A 19,363-nucleotide genomic window follows, 5' to 3' on the forward strand; every position below is an offset into this window, starting at 1 on the left:
GCTCCTCCCATTTTTGCTGAAGAAAAAGAATGAGCTGCCACATCCCAGTGTCAGTCAGCTGCCGGCCGGGGGCGCAGGGGTTAAGAGGCTGCTGAGGTGAGCTGCACCGAGAGCCGCACCGAGAACCGCACCGAGAGCCGCACCGAGAACCGCACCGAGAGCCGCACCGAGAGCCGCACCGAGCGCGTCTGCTCCTCCCGCACCGACAGCTGCTGCTCCTCCCGCCCGCTCCCAGGCTCCGCACGGCCCCGGTGTCCGCTCTCGCTGCTGCCCCAGGATGACGAGGATCGAGAAGGAGTCGTGCAGAGAAGCTTACAACCTGGTCCGAGATGACACGAACGGCATCAGCTGGTGAGTGCAGCCTGACCCCGGCCATCTGCCCGCTGATGTCTGCCCGCTCTCCGGTAACTTGTCCTGCCGGTACACTGCATGGTGTGCAAAGCGGACCCTGTGTGCTGTGCTTACTGCAGGGTGTGTACAGTAAACGACCCGATCCGGCTCTGTGCTGTGTATGGTGCGGTGTACAGCGATATCTGCTGCTGCTCTATATATAGTGTATGTGGCCGTGCTATACACTGCTCCTCTATATATAGTATATATGCCCGTGCTATACACTGCTCCTCTATATATAGTATATGTGGCCGTGCTATACATTGCTCCTCTATATATAGTGTATGTGGCCGTGCTGTACACTGCTGCTCTATATATAGTGTATGTGGCCGTGCTATACACTGCTCCTCTATATATAGTGTATGTGGCCGTGCTATACACTGCTCCTCTATATATAGTATATATGCCCGTGCTATACACTGCTGCTCTATATATAGTATATGTGGCTGTGCTATACACTGCTCCTCTATATATAGTATATGTGGCCGTGCTGTACAATGCTCCTCTATATATAGTATATGTGGCTGTGCTATACACTGCTCCTCTATATATAGTATATGTGGCCGTGCTGTACAATGCTCCTCTATATATAGTATATGTGGCCGTGCTGTACAATGCTCCTCTATATATAGTATATGTGGCCGTGCTATACACTGCTCCTCTATATATAGTATATATGGCCGTGCTATACACTGCTCCTCTATATATAGTATATATGGCCGTGCTGTACAATGCTCCTCTATATATAGTATATGTGGCCGTGCTGTACAATGCTCCTCTATATATAGTATATGTGGCCGTGCTGTACAATTCTCCTCTATATATAGTGTATGTGGCCGTTCTATACACTGCTCCTCTATATATAGTGTATGTGGCTGTGCTATACACTGCTCCTCTATATATAGTGTATGTGGCTGTGCTATACACTGCTCCTCTATATATAGTATATATGGCTGTGCTATACACTAACATACATAGTAACATAGTTAGTAAGGCCGAAAAAAGACATTTGTCCATCCAGTTCAGCCTATATTCCATCATAATAAATCCCCAGATCTACGTCCTTCTACAGAACCTAATAATTGTATGATACAATATTGTTCTGCTCCAGGAAGACATCCAGGCCTCTCTTGAACCCCTCGACTGAGTTCACCATCACCACCTCCTCAGGCAAGCAATTCCAGATTCTCACTGCCCTAACAGTAAAGAATCCTCTTCTATGTTGGTGGAAAAACCTTCTCTCCTCCAGACGCAAAGAATGCCCCCTTGTGCCCGTCACCTTCCTTGGTATAAACAGATCCTCAGCGAGATATTTGTATTGTCCCCTTATATACTTATACATGGTTATTAGATCGCCCCTCAGTCGTCTTTTTTCTAGACTAAATAATCCTAATTTCGCTAATCTATCTGGGTATTGTAGTTCTCCCATCCCCTTTATTAATTTTGTTGCCCTCCTTTGTACTCTCTCTAGTTCCATTATATCCTTCCTGAGCACCGGTGCCCAAAACTGGACACAGTACTCCATGTGCGGTCTAACTAGGGATTTGTACAGAGGCAGTATAATGCTCTCATCATGTGTATCCAGACCTCTTTTAATGCACCCCATGATCCTGTTTGCCTTGGCAGCTGCTGCCTGGCACTGGCTGCTCCAGGTAAGTTTATCATTAACTAGGATCCCCAAGTCCTTCTCCCTGTCAGATTTACCCAGTGGTTTCCCGTTCAGTGTGTAATGGTGATATTGATTCCCTCTTCCCATGTGTATAACCTTACATTTATCATTGTTAAACCTCATCTGCCACCTTTCAGCCCAAGTTTCCAACTTATCCAGATCCATCTGTAGCAGAATACTATCTTCTCTTGTATTAACTGCTTTACATAGTTTTGTATCATCTGCAAATATCGATATTTTACTGTGTAAACCTTCTACCAGATCATTAATGAATATGTTGAAGAGAACAGGTCCCAATACTGACCCCTGCGGTACCCCACTGGTCACAGCGACCCAGTTAGAGACTATACCATTTATAACCACCCTCTGCTTTCTATCACTAAGCCAGTTACTAACCCATTTACACACATTTTCCCCCAGACCAAGCATTCTCATTTTGTGTACCAACCTCTTGTGCGGCACGGTATCAAACGCTTTGGAAAAATCGAGATATACCTCGATTTATATACCACTGCTCCTCTATATATAGTATATGTGGCTGTGCTATACACTGCTCCTCTATATATAGTGTATACTGATGGGATATATGGATATGATATAGGCTCCTCCTCTACATATAGTGTATATATATTGATTATTTATGGGTATGATACACACGTGTGTGTGTGTGTGTATATATGTGTATATATATATATATATATATATATATATATATATATATATATATATATATATATATATATATATATATATTAGTATACTGATGTGGTGCATGGCGATATGTGCAGATGACACTTGCTGGGATACCGGTGCCATACGCTTCTGTCATATGTGCCGGTGATACTTGCTGGGGTTTCTGCTTCTTTCAATCACTCATCTTTCTCTTCTCTTTATATTTTAGGGTCACATTTAGGTATGATGGATCCACGATCGTCCCTGGAGAGCAGGGGTCCAGCTACGAGGAGTTTGTGAGCACCTGCACAGGTAAGGGGTCTTCTGCCTCCTCTATAATGGATCTTGCAGCCAGTGAGGAAATCTCCCCCGGGGCCAGGAATGTGGAGAAATGATATTGTGGGGACGTGTTCAGCCCTGTCCTGACTGCACGGAGGATCAGCAAATTTATCCTAGCCACTGCTGTATTCACTTCTGCATGTGCGCGGGGTGCTGCCCATCCACTGCATGTGCCGCTGGGGTGCGGGCTGTCCTCTGCATGTGCCGCTGGGGTGCGGGCTGTCCTCTGTATGTGCCGCTGGGGTGCGGGCTGTCCTCTGTATGTGCCGCTGGGGTGCGGGCTGTCCTCTGTATGTGCCGCTGGGGTGCGGGCCGTCCTCTGTATGTGCCGCTGGGGTGTGGGCCGTCCTCTGTATGTGCCGCTGGGGTGCGGGCCGTCCTCTGTATGTGCCGCTGGGGTGCGGGCTGTCCTCTGTATGTGCCGCTGGGGTGCGGGCTGTCCTCTGTATGTGCCGCTGGGGTGTGGGCCGTCCTCTGTATGTGCCGCTGGGGTGCGGGCCGTCCTCTGTATGCGCCGCTGGGGTGCGGGCCGTCTTCTGTATGCGCCGCTGGGGTGCGGGCCGTCCTCTGTATGCGCCGCTGGGGTGCGGGCCGTCCTCTGTATGCGCCGCTGGGGTGCGGGCCGTCTTCTGTATGTGCCGCTGGGGTGCGGGCCGTCTTCTGTATGTGCCGCTGGGGTGCGGGCCGTCCTCTGTATGTGCCGCTGGGGTGCGGGCCGTCCTCTGTATGCGCCGCTGGGGTGCTGCCCATCCACTGCATGCGCCGCTGGGGTGCGGGCCGTCCTCTATATGTGCCGCTGGGGTGCGGGCCGTCCTCTGTATGTGCCGCTGGGGTGCGGGCCGTCCTCTGTATGCGCCGCTGGGGTGCTGCCCATCCACTGCATGTGCCGCTGGGGTGCGGGCCGTCCTCTATATGTGCCGCTGGGGTGCTGCCCATCCACTGCATGCGCCGCTGGGGTGCGGGCCGTCCTCTATATGCGCCGCTGGGGTGCGGGCCGTCCTCTGTATACCACGTACTGTGCCCAATTATATCCTGTCTGAGGACGGGGACCTCTCGCGTCTGTCACTGGTGACCACCAGCATTAATCGCAGCCACGGAGGAACGGCGCTGCGCTCTGGTGAGATGACCCTGCAGGGAGAGATGCACATTCATAATGACAGCAGATTACCTCTGTGAGGAGACCGTCAGCAAGCAGGAGCACATGGTGGAGTTTACAGCCTCACTGTTGGCTCTCAGGCGGCAGGACGTCTGCTGGGTCAGTGATAACCGTAGCGCCATTGCTGATGCCCGCATAGTAGGGCTGTGACGGGAGGATCAGTCAGCATGGTGCTGACAGTCTCCACCCCATTGGTTAATATTTAGTTGGTGTTCTCTCCATATTTTTTTTTTTTCCTGGTCGGATCTGCGCTGGTTTTGTTGTCGCACGCCGACGCTGAGTGTGGGGTATAATTATGTGGCGGTGTAATTGTGGGGTCCCCAGGGAGCGTGGTGATGGCAGCTTTTACCTGTTTACCTGCCGTGTTTGTTGTGCAGACTCCTCACCTGCTCCTCACTGTCCTCGGCCATTGTCCTCGGGGTCCCGGCCCCGTCCTGACGCTTTGTCCTCTGGGTCCCGGCCCCGTCCTGACGCTTTGTCCTCGGGGTCCAGGCCCCGTCCTGACGCTTTGTCCTCGGGGTCACGGCCCCATCCTGACGCTTTGTCCTCGGGGTCACGGCCCCGTCCTGACGCTTTGTCCTCGGGGTCCCGGCCCCGTCCTGACGCTTTGTCCTCTGGGTCCCGGCCCCGTCCTGACGCTTTGTCCTCGGGGTCCCGGCCCCGTCCTGACGCTTTGTCCTCGGGGTCCCGGCCCCGTCCTGACGCTTTGTCTTCGGGGTCCAGGCCCCGTCCTGACGCTTTGTCCTCGGGGTCACGGCCCCGTCCTGACGCTTTGTCCTCGGGGTCACGGCCCCGTCCTGACGCTTTGTCCTCGGGGTCCCGGCCCCGTCCTGACGCTTTGTCCTCGGGGTCCCGGCCCCGTCCTGACGCTTTGTCCTCGGGGTCCCGGCCCCGTCCTGACGCTTTGTCCTCGGGGTCCCGGCCCCGTCCTGACGCTTTGTCCTCGGGGTCCCGGCCCCGTCCTGACGCTTTGTCCTCGGGGTCCCGGCCCCGTCCTGACGCTTTGTCCTCGGGGTCCCGGCCCCGTCCTGACGCTTTGTCCTTTACTGATGGGAAACTATCGGATTTTACGGTGATGTCTGTAGACTCAGGACGAGGGATCGATAACAAAATACAGAGCCGCCCGCGGGCCTGACACTACAACTCCCAGCATCAAATCCTTTCCCAATGTACTGCTTGTACGTCACTATTGACGATGGCTGCGGGTGACGGGCGCTGACATGCCCCGGCCCACACCGGCCGCCCCTGACATTCCTCATCCAGCGGAGGCTGACACATGACGGCACAAGGTGAAGACACAAATTTATAGGGAAAGTCATAATCCTTTAAAATAACAACTACCATATAGGAAACCTCCTACCAAAAGTGAACTAGGGGCCAAAGATGCCCAGAAAATGAATCTCCCAAGGGCCAATCTGGGGGCCGGAAGATGGAAGGGTCGCTCGCTTGTCAGCTGCTATTTCTAGAGAATCCTCTGATTTCTCTGCTCTTCTGATTGGTTTAAAAAATCTATCTGTCATCACTGTGTCTCGTCCCAGCAGTGGATCTGCATTTCCTCTCTAGATCTATGTACAGAATGTGCTGTAACAATATTTACCTTCCCCAAATATTCTGTTAGTCGCTGTTTTTCTGCTGACACTTCCTGGCACGGCCCGTGCATTTCTTCCTGCAGACGGACATAACCTCCGCGAATAGAACAACCTGGGTCATTGTCTCTTATCTATTGAAGAATGCGGAAGATTCGCTGCTGTTCATCAGTTCTGTTAAATCATCGACCCGATCTATAAATATTCATTACACTGGAGGGGAAGACCCAAACCAGAAAACTATATATATATATATTTTCTTTATTTTTTCTTAATAACAGCATCTTTCCGATGCAGAGCTCCAATGGTATGTTCCCACGGGCAGTAAACGCTGTGGGGTGGGTGCTGTGTACATCCACAATGGTCAGATGTTACCACCACTAGGGGGAGCTCCCTGTATACAGAGATACATTATAAGATCCTGTCTGCAGTCACCACTAGGGGGAGCTCCCTGTATACAGAGATACATGATAAGATCCTGTCTGCAGCCACCACTAGGAGGAGCTCCCTGTATACAGAGATACATGATAAGATCCTGTCTGCAGCCACCACTAGGGGGAGCTCCCTGTATACAGAGATACATGATAAGATCCTGTCTGCAGTCACCACTAGGGGGAGCTCCCTGTATACAGAGATACATGATAAGATCCTGTCTGCAGCCACCACTAGGAGGAGCTCCCTGTATACAGAGATACATGATAAGATCCTGTCTGCAGCCACCACTAGGGGGAGCTCCCTGTATACAGAGATACATGATAAGATCCTGTCTGCAGCCACCACTAGGGGGAGCTCCCTGTATACAGAGATATATGATAAGATCCTGTCTTCAGCCACCACTAGGGGGAGCTCCCTGTATACAGAGATACATGATAAGATCCTGTCTGCAGCCACCACTAGGGGGAGCTCCCTGTATACAGAGATACATGATAAGATCCTGTCTGCAGCCACCACTAGGGGGAGCTCCCTGTATACAGAGATACATTATAAGATCCTGTCTGCAGCCACCACTAGGGGGAGCTCCCTGTATACAGAGATACATGATAAGATCCTGTCTGCAGTCACCACTAGGGGGAGCTCCCTGTATACAGAGATACATGATAAGATTCTGTCTGCAGCCACCACTAGGGGGAGCTCCCTGTGTACAGAGATACATGATAAGATCCTGTCTGCAGCCACCACTAGGGGGAGCTCCCTGTATACGGAGATACATAAGATCCTGTCTGCAGTCACCACTAGGGGGAGCTCCCTGTATACAGAGATACGTGATAAGATCCTGTCTGCAGCCACCACTAGGGGGAGCTCCCTGTATACAGAGATACGTGATAAGATCCTGTCTGCAGTCACCACTAGGGGGAGCTCCCTGTATACAGAGATACGTGATAAGATCCTGTCTGCAGCCACCACTAGGGGGAGCTCCCTGTATACAGAGATACGTGATAAGATCCTGTCTGCAGTCACCACTAGGGGGAGCTCCCTGTATACAGAGATACGTGATAAGATCCTGTCTGCAGCCACCACTAGGGGGAGCTCCCTGTATACAGAGATACGTGATAAGATCCTGTCTGCAGTCACCACTAGGGGGAGCTCCCTGTATACAGAGATACATGATAAGATCCTGTCTGCAGTCACCACTAGGGGGAGCTCCCTGTATACAGAGATACATGATAAGATTCTGTCTGCAGCCACCACTAGGGGGAGCTCCCTGTATACAGAGATACGTGATAAGATCCTGTCTGCAGCCACCACTAGGGGGAGCTCCCTGTATACAGAGATACATGATAAGATCCTGTCTGCAGTCACCACTAGGGGGAGCACCCTGTATACAGAGATACATGATAAGATCCTGTCTGCAGTCACCACTAGGGGGAGCTCCCTGTATACAGAGATACATGATAAGATTCTGTCTGCAGCCACCACTAGGGGGAGCTCCCTGTATACAGAGATACGTGATAAGATCCTGTCTGCAGCCACCACTAGGGGGAGCTCCCTGTATACAGAGATACGTGATAAGATCCTGTCTGCAGTCACCACTAGGGGGAGCACCCTGTATACAGAGATACATGATAAGATCCTGTCTGCAGTCACCACTAGGGGGAGCACCCTGTATACAGAGATACATGATAAGATCCTGTCTGCAGTCACCACTAGGGGGAGCTCCCTGTATACAGAGATACATGATAAGATCCTGTCTGCAGTCACCACTAGGGGGAGCTCCCTGTATACAGAGATACATAATAAGATCCTGTCTGCAGCCACCACTAGGGGGAGCTCCCTGTATACAGAGATACATAAGATCATGTCTGCAGCCACCACTAGGGGGAGCTCCCTGTATACAGAGATACATAAGATCCTGTCTGCAGTCACCACTAGGGGGAGCTCCCTGTATACAGAGATACATGATAAGATCCTGTCTGCAGTCACCACTAGGGGGAGCTCCCTGTATACAGAGATACGTGATAAGATCCTGTCTGCAGTCACCACTAGGGGGAGCTCCCTGTATACAGAGATACGTGATAAGATCCTGTCTGCAGTCACCACTAGGGGGAGCTCCCTGTATACAGAGATACATGATAAGATCCTGTCTGCAGTCACCACTAGGGGGAGCTCCCTGTATACAGAGATACATGATAAGATCCTGTCTGCAGTCACCACTAGGGGGAGCTCCCTGTATACAGAGATACATGATTAGATCCTGTCTGCAGTCACCACTAGGGGGAGCTCCCTGTATACAGAGATACATGATAAGATCCTGTCTGCAGCCACCACTAGGGGGAGCTCCCTGTATACAGAGATACATGATAAGATCCTGTCTGCAGTCACCACTAGGGGGAGCTCCCTGTATACAGAGATACATGATTAGATCCTGTCTGCAGTCACCACTAGGGGGAGCTCCCTGTATACAGAAATACATAAGATCCTGTCTGCAGTCACCACTAGGGGGAGCTCCCTGTATACAGAGATACATGATTAGATCCTGTCTGCAGTCACCACTAGGGGGAGCTCCCTGTATACAGAGATACATGATTAGATCCTGTCTGCAGTCACCACTAGGGGGAGCTCCCTGTATACAGAGATACATGATAAGATCCTGTCTGCAGTCACCACTAGGGGGAGCTCCCTGTATACAGAAATACATAAGATCCTGTCTGCAGTCACCACTAGGGGGAGCTCCCTGTATACAGAGATACATGATAAGGTTCTGTCTGCAGTCACCACTAGGGGGAGCTCCCTGTATACAGAGATACATGATAAGATCCTGTCTGCAGCCACCACTAGGGGGAGCTCCCTGTATACAGATATACATGATAAGATCCTGTCTGCAGTCACCACTAGGGGGAGCTCCCTGTACACAGAGATACATGATAAGATCCTGTCTGCAGCCACCACTAGGGGGAGCTCCCTGTATACAGATATACATGATAAGATCCTGTCTGCAGCCACCACTAGGGGGAGCTCCCTGTATACAGAGATACATGATAAGATCCTGTCTGCAGCCACCACTAGGGGGAGCTCCCTGTATAGAGAGATACATGATAAGATCCTGTCTGCAGCCACCACTAGGGGGAGCTCCCTGTATACAGAGATACATGATAAGATCCTGTCTGCAGACACCACTAGGGGGAGCTCCCTGTATACAGAGATACATGATAAGATCCTGTCTGCAGTCACCACTAGGGGGAGCTCCCTGTATACAGAGATACATGATAAGATCCTGTCTGCAGTCACCACTAGGGGGAGCTCCCTGTATACAGAGATACATGATAAGACCCTGTCTGCAGTCACCACTAGGGGGAGCTCCCTGTATACAGAGATACATGATAAGATCCTGTCTGCAGCCACCACTAGGGGGAGCTCCCTGTATACAGAGATACATAAGATCCTGTCTGCAGTCACCACTAGGGGGAGCTCCCTGTATACAGAGATACATGATAATATCCTGTCTGCAGTCACCACTAGGGGGAGCTCCCTGTATACAGAGATACATGATAAGATCCTGTCTGCAGTCACCACTAGGGGGAGCTCCCTGTATACTGAGATACATGATAAGATCCTGTCTGCAGCCACCACTAGGGGGAGCTCCCTGTATACAGAGATACATGATAAGATCCTGTCTGCAGTCACCACTAGGGGGAGCTCCCTATATACAGAGATACATGATAAGATCCTGTCTGCAGTCACCACTAGGGGGAGCTCCCTGTACACAGAGATACATGATAATATCCTGTCTGCAGCCACCACTAGGGGGAGCTCCCTGTATACAGAGATACATGATAAGATCCTGTCTGCAGCCACCACTAGGGGGAGCTCCCTGTATACAGAGATACATGATAAGATCCTGTCTGCAGTCACCACTAGGGGGAGCTCCCTGTACACAGAGATACATGATAAGATCCTGTCTGCAGCCACCACTAGGGGGAGCTCCCTGTATACAGATATACATGATAAGATCCTGTCTGCAGCCACCACTAGGGGGAGCTCCCTGTATACAGAGATACATGATAAGATCCTGTCTGCAGCCACCACTAGGGGGAGCTCCCTGTATACAGAAATACATGATAAGATCCTGTCTGCAGCCACCACTAGGGGGAGCTCCCTGTATACTGAGATACATGATAAGATCCTGTCTGCAGTCACCACTAGGGGGAGCTCCCTGTATACAGAGATATATAAGATCCTGTCTGCAGTCACCACTAGGGGCAGCTCCCTGTATACAGAGATACATGATAAGATCCTGTCTGCAGCCACCACTAGGGGGAGCTCCCTGTATACAGAGATACATGATAAGATCCTGTCTGCAGCCACCACTAGGGGGAGCTCCCTGTATACAGAGATACATAAGATCCTGTCTGCAGTCACCACTAGGGGGAGCTCCCTGTATACAGAGATACATGATAAGATCCTGTCTGCAGTCACCACTAGGGGGAGCTCCCTGTATACAGAGATACATGATAATATCCTGTCTGCAGTCACCACTAGGGGGAGCTCCCTGTATACAGAGATATATGATAAGATCCTGTCTGCAGTCACCACTAGGGGGAGCTCCCTGTATACAGAGATATATGATAAGATCCTGTCTGCAGCCACCACTAGGGGGAGCTCCCTGTATACAGAGATATATGATAAGATCCTGTCTGCAGTCACCACTAGGGGGAGCTCCCTGTATACAGAGATACATGATAAGATCCTGTCTGCAGTCACCACTAGGGGGAGCTCCCTGTATACAGAGATACATGATAAGATCCTGTCTGCAGTCACCACTAGGGGGAGCTCCCTGTATACAGAGATACATGATAAGATCCTGTCTGCAGTCACCACTAGGGGGAGCTCCCTGTATACAGAGATACATGATAAGATCCTGTCTGCAGTCACCACTAGGGGGAGCTCCCTGTATACAGAGATACATGATAATATCCTGTCTGCAGTCACCACTAGAGGGAGCTTCCTGTATACAGAGATACATGATAAGATCCTGTCTGCAGTCACCACTAGAGGGAGCTTCCTGTATACAGAGATACATGATAAGATCCTGTCTGCAGTCACCACTAGGGGGAGCTCCCTGTATACAGAGATACATGATAAGATCCTGTCTGCAGCCACCACTAGGGGGAGCTCCCTGTATACAGAGATACATGATAAGATCCTGTCTGCAGTCACCACTAGGGGGAGCTCCCTATATACAGAGATACATGATAAGATCCTGTCTGCAGTCACCACTAGGGGGAGCTCCCTGTATACAGAGATACATGATAATATCCTGTCTGCAGTCACCACTAGGGGGAGCTCCCTGTATACAGAGATACATGATAAGATCCTGTCTGCAGCCACCACTAGGGGGAGCTCCCTGTATACAGAGATACATGATAAGATCCTGTCTGCAGTCACCACTAGGGGGAGCTCCCTGTATACAGAGATACATGATAATATCCTGTCTGCAGTCACCACTAGGGGGAGCTCCCTGTATACAGAGATACATGATAAGATCCTGTCTGCAGCCACCACTAGGGGGAGCTCCCTGTATACAGAGATACATGATAAGATCCTGTCTGCAGCCACCACTAGGGGGAGCTCCCTGTATACAGAGATACATGATAAGATCCTGTCTGCAGTCACCACTAGGGGGAGCTCCCTGTATACAGAGATACATGATAATATCCTGTCTGCAGTCACCACTAGGGGGAGCCCCCTGTATACAGAGATACATGATAAGATCCTGTCTGCAGCCACCACTAGGGGGAGCTCCCTGTATACTGAGATACATAGATGTTTTTCTCCAGGATTGGGTCCACAACCTATTAGAAATGTTCATTATGTGACTTATGAGATATTTCTGGGATGATACAAGCAGCTGTAGAAGTAATGGCGCCCGTGCGATGTCACGTGGAGACTTGTGATACCAGTACAGTGCTGGCGGTCAGGGTGACCCGGGTGCCCGTCCTCTGCTCAGTCATGTGAGACTGGACTGTATATTGTAGATACGGGGTCTCCCCTCCCCGGGGTGACATGCAGTATGTCGTCTGCCGCAGCTCCTGGCATCGGGCGATCCGGGCGGCCATGTTGGCTGTCGCTCAGCCCCTCCATACTCATCCGCCTGCTGACCAGTGATACCTTGTAATGGTCCGACACCCCCTATTGTGCTGATTGCTGTGCGCTGGTTGTCAGCGGTTGCCCGTCCTTGTGATGACGGTATTACGCCGTGCACCTGATGGTTTCTCCATCTTCTCCCGCTACAGACGACATTCGGCAGTTCGCCTACATCAGATTCACCACCGGAGACGCTCTGAGCAAGAGGGTGAAATTCGCCTTAATCACTTGGATCGGTGAAAGCGTCAGCGGGCTGCAGCGAGCCAAGATCGGCACCGACAAGACCCTGGTGAAGGATGTGGTCCAGGTAGGCAGCGCGCAGCGTCATCGAGCGGTGTGCCGCTCATCTGTCCGACCTCGGCACTGTCAGCAGGGGAGCAAATAACGGCTGCACAATGGGTATTCAGAAGAGCCCCCTGATATGCTGGGCAGGGAGCGCCATCTCTGGGTCTCAGCTTCTGAGACCTCCTACTTTATCCCAGTGAGGAGCACTAAGCCGTGAGATCGCCATATGGTGCACGCCAGCCTGGCAGCTCGGCCGCAGGTCACACTGGGTGCGTGGGGGGATTCGTAATAAGACCCTGTGTACGGAGAACATCAGTAGTGGCCACAGGGGGTCTGTGCTGCTCCCCTGGGGTTGGGGGTCTGTGCTGCGCCCCTGGGGTTGGGGGTCTGTGCTGCGCCCCTGGGGGGGGGGGGGGTCTGTGTTCCATTATTTAGTTAGTGGTTCTTTTCGTTTTACCTCCACACTGAGACCTTCCTCTCGGATTATCCCGGGGACTCGGTGGGTTTTCTGTCTATATGTTTCTGGCCCCTCTTATTCTCCTGCTCCTCCAGAAATGGTGAATGTTACAGGGGAGCCTTCCCGAAATCTCCCGTAGATGAGTAGGCTGATGTCGCGAGATGCGGAGTATTGGGGTCCCGTCCTGCGGAGCCCGGACCCCTCTAATGCTCCTTTGCTGGATAACTGCTCCGCAACGTTCTCAAATGTTTCGTTTTTCTTTTTTTAAGAATTTTGCCAAAGAGTTGGTGATCACCGACCACAAGGACCTGGAGGAAAACTACATCCGGGGGGAGCTGAAGAAGGCCGGCGGTGCCAACTACGACGCCCAGACAGAATAATGGCCCCTCCGCGCCCCTCCTGGGGAGACGCCGTTACCGCGCCCATCCTGGGGAGACGCCGATACCGCGCCCATCCTGGGAAAACGCCGGTACCGCGCCCCTCCTGGGGAGACGCCCCTCCTAGGGAGACGCCGGTACCGCGCCCCTCCTGGGGAGACGCCGCTCCTGGGGAGACGCCGGTCCCGCGCCCCTCCTGGGGAGACGCCGCTCCTGGGGAGATGCCGGTACCGCGCCCCTCCTGGGGAGACGCCGCTCCTGGGGAGACGCCGCTCCTGGGGAGACGCCGGTCCCGCGCCCCTCCTGGGGAGACGCCGCTCCTGGGGAGATGCCGGTACCGCGCCCCTCCTGGGGAGACGCCGCTCCTGGGGAGACGCCGGTCCCGCGCCCCTCCTGGGGAGACGCCGCTCCTGGGGAGATGCCGGTACCGCGCCCCTCCTGGGGAGACGCCGCTCCTGGGGAGACGCCGCTCCTGGGGAGACGCCGGTCCCGCGCCCCTCCTGGGGAGACGCCGCTCCTGGGGAGATGCCGGTACCGCGCCCCTCCTGGGGAGACGCCGCTCCTGGGGAGACGCCGGTCCCGCGCCCCTCCTGGGGAGACGCCGCTCCTGGGGAGACGCCGGTCCCGCGCCCCTCCTGGGGAGACGCCGCTCCTGGGGAGATGCCGGTACCGCGCCCCTCCTGGGGAGACGCCCCTCCTGGGGACGCCGGTACCGCGCCGCTCCTGGGGAGACGCAGGTACCGCGCCGCTCCGGGGGAGACGCTGGTAAAACTGTTATTTCTGATTTCCACACTCCTCTCCCCATTTCCCCGCCCCCCAGTAACGCCGCCCTGCTGGCTGTTCCGCAGGCAAACGCCATCTTCAGTCAGCGACAGCACCGCTCACTGCTCTACGTCCTTAAGGATGCCATAGACTGCACCTCTGGGGGTCTGCACTGCAGAGGGTCTCCTCCAGAGCCCCTCCCCAGCTTCATCCTCCATGATTGTCATCTTTTCAGATTGTCAGCAGGAAAGATGGAAACTGTATAAGATGCCGATGCTCGGGGATCTCTCTTACGACAGAGCAGGGAAGGGGCTCGTTAATGTGCTGCGGCAGAGCCCCCCATATAACCACACAACTCCAGCCACATGTGGTTACTCCGTCCAGCCCCCGGGGGCAGCAGTATAAGGTGCCCAGAGCAGTTGTCGCCTCCCTTCCCCCACTCCAAAGGGCAGGAATTAGATAATAAGAATCTGAGATCTGTGCTGCGCCATCACGGGTGCAGTAAAGCCCATGTTATACCGTCGTATCCGATGTGACTGGAGATGCCAATCAGCCATCCTCATCACTTTTATTATGGGGGGGAATTTTTTTTTTCTTTCTGCTTTATACATTCCAGCAATGATCTCCTGTGGTCAGCGGACAAACCAAAATCTGTCACCTGCGCCTCCACTGCACTCCATCTCGCGGCCCCTGGTTAGCTTCCATGTCGCGGCCCCTCTGACATCATCTGTCATATACCCACGCTCCCGTCCCTGCAGGTTATGGGGGGCTCTGCTTATGAAATAAACTGGAATCCGCCGCTCTCTTGGGGAGGCCGCCGCCGCTCTCTTGGGGAAGCCGCCGCCGCTCTCTTGGGGAGGCCGCCGCCGCTTATCGTTTACAGGAATGATGTTTATTACTGATATGAAATGTGGTTTTTTGTTTTTTTTTTCTTCTTTTCATTTCCTGATCCACAAATGTGAATTATCCGGGAGATGGAAACCTGAATATTTGTGAACTGGACGGAGAAACGATCAGAAAAAATCACCAAGAATAAAACCGTGTTTTTTCCACACTGTGTTGCTTGTGTCTATTGGGCGGGCGGCCTGACAACCTCTTACACATGACATACAGTTTGGTTGTCAGAGGGGTCAGTCATTGCTGTATTGTAGGGGAAGGCTATAGACGTCCAGTGCATTATTATGCGGGGCGAATCGTGGGGGTCCGGTCCTCTCGGGGGTCCGGTCAGGGGTCTTTCTTCCTACACACTGAACCAAATATGTGAATTTACATTGAAAAATTCCCAAACATGGAAGCGTCCCCCTCTGATACAGAAGAATTCAGGGGGTCAGACAGGAGCAGGGCCGGACAATGGGCGATCTGTGCGATGTCGTGTCTGCCGGAGGACAGACGTCACTGTGGGATGATGGGGGCAGTAGTCACCTATTGGCACAATGAGGGGCTTTCACGTCCAGGAATGTCCCAGGGGGGCTCATTACTGCTAATATTGGGTGGGACGTGTAGTCACCCTCCGTCCCCAATGCGAGTGATACCCCTCCACGGTAAGTACCAGGGGACATGTTCTAACCCAGTGGTCCACAACCTTTCTTACCTTAAGAGATGGTTGTGCGACACATCCAGAGCCCCCCAAGCCATAACATCCACTGCCCCCCACTGTAGTGCCGGTGTAACGCCCCTCAAAGTGTCCCACCAGAACTCAAGCCGAGACCTTGTGCCCCCTTCTCGGCAGTTTACTTGCATCCATATCTTCCCCCATTGGTAATCTCGCACCAGTCCCGCCTCCGAGCCCCCTCTATCGGCAGCGTCGTCCTCTCTCCAGCCCCCCATACTGTTCTCTGCACCCCCCATTCAGTGCACGTCCAGATCTGCTCTTCTGTGCGGAGAAGTCACAGGCTGGAGACAGAATTTCCACAGCTGTGTGCTAGACGTGGTGCTAATGCAGGTCGGGGACCCCCGCTGTACCCCGAGTCACTGCCCCTACAGCTGGAGGCTATGAGGACAAGCCGAGGGGCTGCACCTTCTGGCTAGGAAGGGAAGAGGGGGATGTTGGGGGTGATGGTACACTACTAGGTAATGGAAGCTATCAAGAGGATATTCGGGAGGCAGCTGCACGTGTCAGCTCTCAGGAGGAGTACTGCGGGGGCAACAAGCAGGGGGCAACTCCAGAGGAGGGACAGTACTTATACAGAGGCAGGCAGTACAGAGGGCGGCATCCAGGGGGCAGTACTGCGGGGGCAACAAGCAGGGGGCAACTCCAGAGGAGGGACAGTACTTATACAGAGGCAGGCACTACAGAGGGCGGCATCCAGGGGGCAGTACTGCGAGGGTAGCTGTATGGGGGGCAGTACTGAGAGGGTAGCTGTCCGTGTTTGCGTGGGTTTTCTCCGAGCACTCCGGTTTCCTCCCACATTCCAAAGACATAGTGATAGGGATTCTAGATTGTGAGCCCCATCGGGGACAGTGATGATAATGTGTGCAGAACTGTAAAGTGCTGCAGAATATGTTAGCACTATATAAAAAATAAAGATTATTATAAAAAATAAAGATTATTATAAAAAATAAAGATTATTACAGGGAGGGTAGTACTGCAGGCTACAACACGCTCAGTCAGAAGCAGAATGTGGACTATGACCCGGAGGCGCCGCTGCTGCTGGATTCAGGAATCTTAGATAAATATTCTTCCCTGTTAGTAAATATTGAGAACATGAGACATTCCGCAACAATGTATCAGGGGGCAGAGATCACGTATCACCAGAAGTTGCCCTTCTCCGTCCTTGCCCCGCACAGTCCCTGCCCCTCTCCGTCCCTGCCCCCTCTCCGTCCCTGCCCCCTCTCCGTCCCTGCCCCGCACTGTCCCTGCCTCGCACCGTCCCTGCCCCCTCTCCGTCCCTGCCCCCTCTCCGCCCCTGCCCCCTCTCCGCCCCTGCCCCCTCTCCGCCCCTGCCCCCTCTCCGCCCCTGCCCCGCACCGCCCCTGCCCCTCTCCGCCCCTGCCCCCTCTCCGCCCCTGCCCCCTCTCCGCCCCTGCCCCTCTCCGTCCCTGCCCCCTCTCCGCCCCTACCCCCTCTCCGCCCCTGCCCCTCTCCGCCCCTGCCCGCACCGTCCCTGCCCCCTCTCTGCCCCTGCCCCCTCTCCGCCCCTGCCCCCTCTCCGCCCCTGCCCCTGCCCGCACCGTCCCTGCCCCTCTCTGCCCCTGCCCCCTCTCCGCCCCTGCCCCCTCTCCGCCCCTGCCCCCTCTCCGCCCCTGCCCCCTCTCCGCCCCTGCCCCTCTCTGCCCCTGCCCTCACCTTGTGTTCTCAGAAGCAATGACGGGGGAACGATGAGGCCGAGCTGTTCTGTGCCTCACAATGAGCTCAGGCGGTTGTCACCTCCCCTCCCCCACACACCGCGCATTACAGGGGGAGCGGGTCTGGGATGATGGGAATTCACACAATTCTGAAATAATTAACCTACTTATCCAAGAACTCATTCCACTAAAAACTTCTCCACACAATCCCTCTGGTAGCTGCTGTAGTGATCGTGTGCCATCTGCTCCAGTCACATACAAAGCTGTACCTTTAGTCAAGTGTGTTTCCTGCAGCTCTGGACGTTACTGGAGGATAGGACACAATGTAACAGCAGAATAGTGACTGCAGCTCTGGAGGTGACTGGAGGATAAGACAAGATGTAATAGCAGAATATTGAGTGCAGCTCTGGAGGTGACTGGAGGATAAGACACGATGTAACAGCAGAATAGTGCGTGCAGCTTTGGGGGTGACTGGAGGATAAGACATGATGTAACAGCAGAATAGTGAGCTCAGCTCTGGAGGATAAGACACGATGTAACAGCAGAAGAGTTAGTGCAGCTTTGGGGGTGACTGGAGGATAAGACACGATGTAACAGCAGAATAGTGAGCTCAGCTCTGGAGGATAAGACACGTTCTAACAGCAGAACAGTGACTGCAGCTCTGGAGGTGACTGGAGGATAAGACAATGTAACAGCAGGACAGTGACGGCAGCTCTGGAGGTGACTGGAGGATAACACGGTATACTGTGTACATAGTAGCTGGTGTGGCCCCGGTTTCCGGCACGTGGTGATGTGGCCCTCGATATGTGGGAGGTTTGTGATTCAGGGCGTCGGGTCTGATCCGAGCGGCCGATAATGTGATTAGCTGAGGCGGCTCCTGGACGATGGTAAATATTAGTGACGGTATCTGGGGTGAGCGGCACATGGCGGACGTCCTGCGGCCGATGACAGAGGGCGGCTCTGGAGACCCATGTCATGTACAGACCCCCGGACTGCGCAGTCCCGACCCTTCTGGCCCTGGTGCCTGCCATACGGTGGTCTTTTGCCCCAATCTCACTGTACATGTAGCTCCTGGACCCCAATGTGCAGTCCACACCAGAGACCCCCTACGATGAGTCACTTATAATTCTGGATGTCTTCCTATCTGACAGAGCCCCCCATGCGTCTATCCCTGCACCCCTTATACAGTTGTGTGACAAAGTGTTCACCCCCTTCCTGATTTCCAGTTCTTTTGCATGTTTGTCACTTAAATGTTTCAGATCAACAAACAAATGTAAATATTAGTAACTATAAGGGAAAAAGAAATCCAAACCTCCAGGGCCCTGTGTGAGAAACTGATTGCCCTGAAACCTAATAACTGGTTGGGCCCTTAGCATTGACAACTGCAATCAAGCCTTTGTAATTACTGGCAATGAGTCTTTCACAACGCTCTGGAGGAATTTTGGCGCCTGATCTGCAGAATTGTGGTAATTCAGCCACATTGGAGGTTTCTGACCATGAATCACCTTTTTAAGGTCATTACAGCATCTCAATCATATTGAGGTCAGGACTTTGACTAGGACACTCCAAAGTCTTAATTTTGTTTTTCTTGAGACTTGCTGGTGTGTTTTGGATCATTGTTCTGCTGCATAAGCCACGTGCGCTTCAGCTTGAGGTCATGAACAGATGACCGGACATTTTCCTTCAGGATTTTTTGGTAGACAGCAGAATTCATGGATCCATTTACCACAGCAAGTCTTCCAGATCCAGAAAAAGCAAAACAGACCATGACAGTACCACCACCATATTTTACTGTTGGTATGA

At 53.1% G+C, this 19,363-nt stretch overlaps 1 protein-coding gene across 4 annotated transcripts; it reads left to right on the plus strand.

Moving 5' to 3' along the window:
* Positions 1-6: 6 nt before the first annotated feature.
* COTL1 (coactosin like F-actin binding protein 1) lies at positions 7-15,327 on the plus strand. 4 transcript variants are annotated; one of them, XM_069739480.1, is made up of 5 exons: positions 7-125; positions 162-351; positions 2,961-3,043; positions 12,544-12,701; positions 13,406-15,327. In XM_069739480.1, exons 2-5 carry the CDS (start codon positions 278-280, stop codon positions 13,514-13,516), a joined length of 426 nt encoding a protein of 141 aa, XP_069595581.1. In that variant the 5' UTR covers positions 7-125; positions 162-277; the 3' UTR covers positions 13,517-15,327. The 4 variants fall into 4 exon arrangements, 2 of the variants coding, with proteins under 2 accessions (XP_069595581.1, XP_069595580.1); XR_011315275.1 differs by having other exon boundaries at positions 114-351; positions 13,406-13,589; positions 13,663-15,327; XR_011315276.1 differs by having other exon boundaries at positions 114-351; positions 13,406-13,589; positions 13,708-15,327.
* The last annotated feature ends 4,036 nt before the right edge of the window (positions 15,328-19,363 follow it).

Source organism: Ranitomeya imitator, chromosome 9, assembly GCF_032444005.1.
Source record: "Ranitomeya imitator isolate aRanImi1 chromosome 9, aRanImi1.pri, whole genome shotgun sequence".
Taxonomy (NCBI): Eukaryota; Metazoa; Chordata; class Amphibia; order Anura; family Dendrobatidae; genus Ranitomeya; species Ranitomeya imitator.